Source organism: Nanorana parkeri, unplaced genomic scaffold, assembly GCF_000935625.1.
Source record: "Nanorana parkeri isolate BGI_ZX_2015 unplaced genomic scaffold, ASM93562v1 scaffold15, whole genome shotgun sequence".
NCBI lineage: Eukaryota > Metazoa > Chordata > Amphibia > Anura > Dicroglossidae > Nanorana > Nanorana parkeri.
Window position 1 is genome coordinate 901,191 of NW_017306283.1, and position 6,899 is coordinate 908,089.

Genomic DNA, 6,899 nt, shown 5'->3' on the forward strand with positions numbered 1-6,899 from the left:
GCTCGGCAGAGACGCTCGGCCACTTTCGGCTGCTGTATAGGGCTATAGTGAGTAGCCCATACAGCAGCCGTTTGGTTGGACTGAAGGGCTCCGGCGGACGAAGAATCAGACGAAGCTACGTCTGGATCCTTCAGCTCTTTAGTGAATAATCCCCTTAATCATTTGGGAATTCCAAGCCGTTTTCTAAGTGTTAAATCTGTTGACGTCTCTAACCACCATCTGGTGTCTACAGTCAGCCATTTAGGACAATGGACAACCACATTGTCTACATCTGCCACTGGAGGACCTTTAGGATAATGGACGCCATGTTTATTACCTCTTTATCGTCTACACAGCTGTATACATATAATTCTTCCTATAGTTGAACAGAGCCCATTCTCCTAAATCTGGTGTCAGACTGACCCTGACTTGTCAACTCATAAAGATAAGACCTATTCAAGATCTACGGGTCTCCCCATTGTTGGCCCAGATCTGTCTTTGTTCTCTTGTTGTAAAAAGGAGCAGACGCCGGTGATTATTGACCGTTCTCCTGGTGATGTGAGGAATGGTTCACCGGGGCAGCACATACAGATAGCAGGGGCACAATGACCTGCACAGCAATGCTTCACACTCAACACAGTTCAGCCGTAGTGCTGATGCCGAGCCATACGCAGCTCACAATTTCACCGGAATATTTGTACCAAATTCTGAAAAATTGTTCACCAGAACGTTCCATCTCGCCATCATCGAGTCAACTCATTTCACTCAAGAATCCTGAAAATGTTCCCCAGACCGGGTGACTTGAATGTCCCAATCAGGTGCAGTCACTGCTCGGGTCCTCGAGTCCCAGACGGGTTAAACAGGTTTCTTTTATTGCTTACAATGATATATACTGTCTATGTATAGTATATAGATAAAGTTCTCCCGATCGTGTTCCACATTACCAGGTAAAATGTTGTTTGTTCAGATAAGTCCATCCCACTCCTTCCGTTTTTCTCATCACTACGGTCGATAATAATAATCAATTTGGATTTACTCTCTCTGCTGCCCCAAGGCCAGGTTCCTCAATGCTCCCCCCTCCCCGCCAACTACGGTTGCCACCTTTTCTTCAAGTGAAACCTGAACACTCTAGCGCTGCATGCAGCAATTTTCAGGTGGGCTATGCGGGCTCTCAGGTGGGCTATGCGGGCTCTCAGGTGGGCTATGTTGACTCTCAGGTGGCTGTGTAGGGTCTCAGGTGGACTATGCGGGCTCTCAGGTGGCTGTGTAGGGTCTCAGGTGGGCTATGCAGGCTCTCAGGTGGGCTATGCAGGCTCTCAGGTGGGCTATGCAGGCTCTCAGGTGGTATACATTTGGTGTACATTCAGCTCTGCTTGCCCAAAGCAGGGGTAAATGTAGAAAACAACTACCCGCCCGGCGCCCCGGAAATGCATGTCCTGGCCATCAGGAGATAGGAATCCCACACCCCTGCTGCCCCCTCTACTCCCTGCTGCCCCGAGGCCGGGCCTCGGTTGGCCCTGATCGTGTGACAAGTTACAGCATCTAAATGATTAATGAGCGTCCTCCCCCTCTCTCCGGAGCCTCGCTGACTAGGAAAATTCAACTCCAGGGGGTGTTCAAGGTTAATTGAAATTAAAATTAGTTTTTGTTTTTTAAATAAAGAAAGGCCTATAAATCCATCCGCCGTGTTCAGCCGTGAAGGAAAGGATAGGTTTAATGGAGGCGGTGCTGTCAATGCCTCCTATGCCAGGTGCCACAATGCCCCTTTCATTCATTTACTTCATGTGCGGCCAGGGTACGGTTGCCACCTTTCCCTCAAGTGAAACCCGAACACTCTAGCGCTGCGTGCGGCAATTTCTTTTACTGAGAATATAGAGGAGAGAGCAAGGAGAGGCAAGCAGGGGAGGGAGTGAGGAGACCAGCTATAGAGGACGACAAATCCCAACAATACATTACACAGCAATACAAAATAATATGAAGCTACATGGGCTGTTTGGGCTCTCTGGTGGGCTGTGCGGACTCTAAGGTGGGCTGTGCGGACTCTCAGGGCTGTCTGGGCTATGGTGTCTCACCAGGGGTCCGCAGGTGGGCAGCACAGTGTCAGGGAGCCGGAAGAGGAGACAGAGGAGCAATCACAGATGCAGCTGCCAAGGTCTTCGACAAGCACGGTCTCGGGCGGCCACATCTGCCTGAAACCCGGATCTTCCTCTGAGCTGCAGGGAACCTGTAAACAGGAACGGACTGCCTGCACCTCAGAGGAAGGTTTCAGACCGAAGCGGCTGCCCGAGACCCCAGCAACCACATCTGTCAGAAAATTTAGACTCCAAAACTGGACTGTTCGGGTGAAACTCGGACGGGTGGCAACCCTAAGCCAGGGCCGGATTTACTCTCTGCTGCCCCAAGGCCAGGTCCTCGATGCGCCCCCCTACCTGTCAAACCTCCCCCACCTGTGGAGAATGGCAGACTTTCAGGCTGCATACATGTGATCTCAGTGACATCATGTATAAAACAAGCGCCTGCTTCCTCGCTGTACATTTAGCTCTGCTCGCCCAAAGCAGGGCTAAATGTAGAAAGCAACTACGCGCCCGGCGCCCGGAACTCCATGTCCCGGGCATCAGGAGATAGGAATTCCACACCCCTGCTGCCCCTCTACTCCCTGCTGCCCCGAGGCCGTGCCTTGGTTGGCCTTGTGGGAAATCTGGCCATGTGTGCCGCCATAGAGATAAACTGGCCGTATGTAAAAAGTGATTCCTTCAAGAATTCCTGCGGATTCCCTGTGCATTCTGCCCCAGCTGGCAACCAAGGGGGTGGGGCTCAGCGAGGTGGGCGGGCTTAGCACAGCTGGGACTTCGGGTCAACGATGAAATGTCAGGCAATGCTTAAGGGCCGAGACGCGTCTTTGCGATAAAGTACTTTGCGGTAACGCCTGTCGATGTGCCTAAGCGCAATGCGGTGCAATTTATTTATTAATAGTGCCCCAGCGCGCTAAAACAACGCAGCGCCAACGCGCATACGTTGCAGCACACCACCATGCATGCTAAAGCCCTCATGTGTGTTGCGGAAGTGTTGAGTCTCTCCCTGTGCATCAGCAGACTCTTGGGCTGCCTTTACACAGCGCATGTTAATGCGTGAGGTGACGCACGTGCATTAAAGCAACGCCCAGGAATAAAGAAGCGTGAACCCAGCTTGATTTGTGTCTGGGAGTCCCACTCCGCCATGTTAGACTGGAGGTAATGGTAGCGTGCCGCTTTCTGCCCCTTCTTGTGTACGGTGCAGTGGCTCAGTGGTTAGAACACACGCGTTGCAGTATTGAGGTCTCTGGATCATGTCCAGGTTTGGGCAGGGCATTATGCGTATGGAGTTTGCGTGTTCTCCATGTGCTTGCATGGGTCACCTCACACTATGCCGAAGACATGCTGTATTAAGGATGGGCACGATGTTCGAGTCGAGCATGAGTTCGAATTGAACATCGGTAGTTCGGCGAACTGACAGGGCGTTCGGCAGGCCAGGTGTAAGACTTTGCCCAATCATGGCGCACCTGTCAGATGCCGTACAACTGTAAACAGTTGGGCGGAGCTAGCTGTCACCGCTAACTCCGCCCAATTGTTTATGTGTTGCCGGCATCTGTCAGAATGGGCTACCCCTATGCAAATAAGCCCCCTTCGCCCGCAGACCCCCACAACCACCGGGTCAGGGTTGTGGGGAAGAGGCCCCTGTCCCCATCAGCACAGGGACAAGGTGCTTTTCCAGGGGCGACCCCCCTTTCCTGCCCTGCCAGGCCTATGCTCGGATCAAGGATCTAGTATGGAATTTTAGCGGGGACGAAGTTTTCCCCATTTTTGGGGGTGGGGTTTCCTCCTTAAAATTCTTAACAGACCTTGGGGGCCTTGTATGACTTTAAGGGGGAACCCCACACACTTTTTTAAATTTATTTTTTTAGATAGACTAGCTATTGCACCCGCCCTCTGCTGCTGTCAATCAGCAGAGATGGACCTGAAGGTCTCCATCAGGTCCACCTCTGTTGACTGACAGCATCAGAGGGCGGGTGCAATAGCCAGCTTGCTATTGGCTATTGCAAATTGAAAAAGCCAATAGCAATCTAGCTATTAGTAACTATGCTGTTTTTTTTAACTTTTTTTCCTGACGGCAGCAGCTGTCAGAACACTAAAAAAACAGGCAGCAGATAGCAAAGGAAGCATTAGCCTCCCTGCTATCTGCCATCATTTCAGGGGGGTGCTCTCTTCCTTGTTGTTGCACCCCCCTGAGGGGAGGAGAGTTGACAGAGGGCACCTCCCTGAAATGAGAAGGGCACATCCCTGAAATTACTTATTTCAGGTTGGGGTCCCTGCATGCATGGTATTGCGGTACCACATGCTGCACTGCAACCCATGTCTGCTGGGTTGGGGTGCCAATGAAATAAATTGCAGTGCAACATACCAAGTGCATGGAACCACACGCTAGGTGAATAGTGCGATAGCGTGTGCCAAGTGCACACTGTGTGTGAATGGACCCTTAACCCTTGCAGTGCGGGCTGTAGTCCCACCACAAGGGTAATTTATTAAAATGACTTCTTTAGGGCTAGTTCACACCAGCTCCAGTGCCTTCCGGCCCGATTGGTGCCGGAACGTAGTGGATCAGGGTCAATGGCACCGCAGCCACGCCCTCCAGCCGCAGTGCGATCGCTTGCACCCCTGACTTCACTGCACACAGCTTCCCACCACAGATTACATTATGACAGGGCCGCAGGGCAGAGGAACTGACACGCCGATAGGGAGATTTTAGATTTATGCTGCACTCAGGGACTCAAATCAGGACACTTGACAAGTATTGTGTCCGGGTGAACGCTGACCTGACAACTGGACACAATACATATAGGACTCCCAAACACGGACTGTCCGGGTCAAACACTTACAGGGGGCAACCCTACTTAGAGGCAAAGACCCATACCCACCCCAGACAGAAACCGTAGAGGTAAATGCCCCTGAGGCGTGTTCACTTCCTAAGCCGCTGCGAGTTCTGAGATAGCAACCCACCACTGAACGCTGTGCTGCAAGCCAGCGCTCAGCATTGCTAACTTAGCACTCGCAGCGGAAATGAATGTGGATCCAGAGTGCTGAGTATGAGGGAGAAGGTGGGGGGTGGAGACAGAGCACTAGCGGCCATTTTAACTGTGGGCACACCTGGCAGCACTGGAGAAAGGTGCCTGAACCCCCGATGGAGGAAATCACTTCAGTGTGGGAACCTCCAATTTAATGTTGGGGGACGAGCACACCAAATATTATTTGGAAAGTGTTATTTATTAGTCAAAAATATTATCCTCTGCCATTTTGCTTACCACTGTGCAGCCGAAGCGTTTAGTGAAGCTGCTGCAGCGAACTGAAGTGCTGCAGAACAGCTGCTTAGCGTTGGCTGAGGAACTGAGCACGCCTCAGGACTCACACCCACCCCAGGTCAGAGCCTTAGAGGCAAAGACCCCTGGACTCACACCCACCCCAAGCAAAAACCATAGGGGCAAAGACCCCTCGACCCACACCAGACAGAAGCCTGGAGGCAAAGGCCCCTCAACAGACCCCCACCGCAGACAGAAGCCTTAAAGCCAAAGACCCCTCGACCCACACCCTTCCCAGGCAGAAGCCTGGAGGCAAAGGCCCCTGGACTCATACTCACCCCAGAGTTCGCTTTTATTTTCCTGATTCCATGCAGAACTTGGAAGAGACCTGTGGCTGTGTGTGCGGTCGCATGCATAAACATACGTGCTACAGGTCTCTGCCATGTATGTGGGACCTTACCAAAATCTACAGCGTGTCTGCGCATGGGTGACAGCCCGCGCATGTGTAGACATGCTGCTGGTTTGTCAGGTCCAAAATACATGTCAAGGAACTGCGTCAAGTATGTGCATGCTTACGACCCCCCTGAGCATGCACAGACATACCGCAGGTCCAAAGTAAATGGTAGAGAACTGTGCCATGTCTGTGCATGTGTGAGACCCTTCCTGCCCAGGCTCAGACATAGCGCAGGCCCAAAATACATGGCAAAGAACTGCGCAATGTCTGTGCATGCATGAGACCCCCCTGCACATGCGCAGATATAAAATACATGGCAGAGAACCTGCGTCATGTCTGCATGCGTGAGACCCCCATGCACATGTGCAGACTTACCACAGGTCCAAAATACATGGCAGAGAACTGCGTCAGTTCTGTGCATGTGTGAGACCCCCTGTGCATGCTCAGACATACCGCAGGTCCAAAAATACATAGCAGAGTACCTGTGCCATGTCTGTGCATGCGTGGCACGCTTTGCACATGCGCAGACTCGCCGCAGCTCTGCCAGGTCACAAAATATGTGGCAGAGACCTACGGCTTGATGAAGAGGGTCAGAAACGTTTAATACTTCGTCCCTGAGTGAAAATTTGCTCCTGGGATGTGCCGCTTCTGTTGAAGCCTTTGGTGCCAATAATGTGCAAATATACTTTTTCGAGCTTAAAGCGACGGTCGATACATTACTATGGTGTGAACGGCCACCATTGTTTATGCTGAGCGTCGCCGCGCTTCAGGACATAAGCGTCCAAGCGCTTAGGTGTGAACGGGAGGGCTTAATGTGGTCTGGTTCATAATGGAGGGGTGCAGGTATTGCAGCTGAAGTGGTCAAAGATGTTTATTTTATTTTTTAACTGGCTTTAAAACACATTATAAACATCAGCAACACATACACAGCGCGGCCATAACAACACACGGCAGCTTTTCTGTCAGAGGCGAGCCGCATTTGTTCGCCGCGCTGCACTCTGGGTGATCGGGAACTCTCTGAGGGACGCCAACAGTCCCCGCCCACTCCAGAGTTTGCGTCTCACGCCTCGCTCTGGCCAAAAGCGGCCGTACGCCCTTTGATTGGTGAGCCCTGCGCTTCGGGGCGGGGCCCGCGTC

The 6,899-nt window shown here is 52.0% G+C and overlaps 1 protein-coding gene across 1 annotated transcript in view; it reads left to right on the forward strand.

Moving 5' to 3' along the window:
- Nucleotides 1-3,381: 3,381 nt before the first annotated feature.
- The window catches only part of LOC108788509 (protein SET-like), a 17,768-nt gene continuing 14,250 nt past the window's right edge, over nt 3,382-6,899 (forward strand). Inside the window, exons 1-2 of the mRNA XM_018558273.1 lie at nt 3,382-3,451; nt 6,065-6,168. Of these exons, the coding sequence (XP_018413775.1) occupies nt 3,382-3,451; nt 6,065-6,168 (174 nt within the window). The remainder of the gene's footprint in view (nt 3,452-6,064; nt 6,169-6,899) is intronic.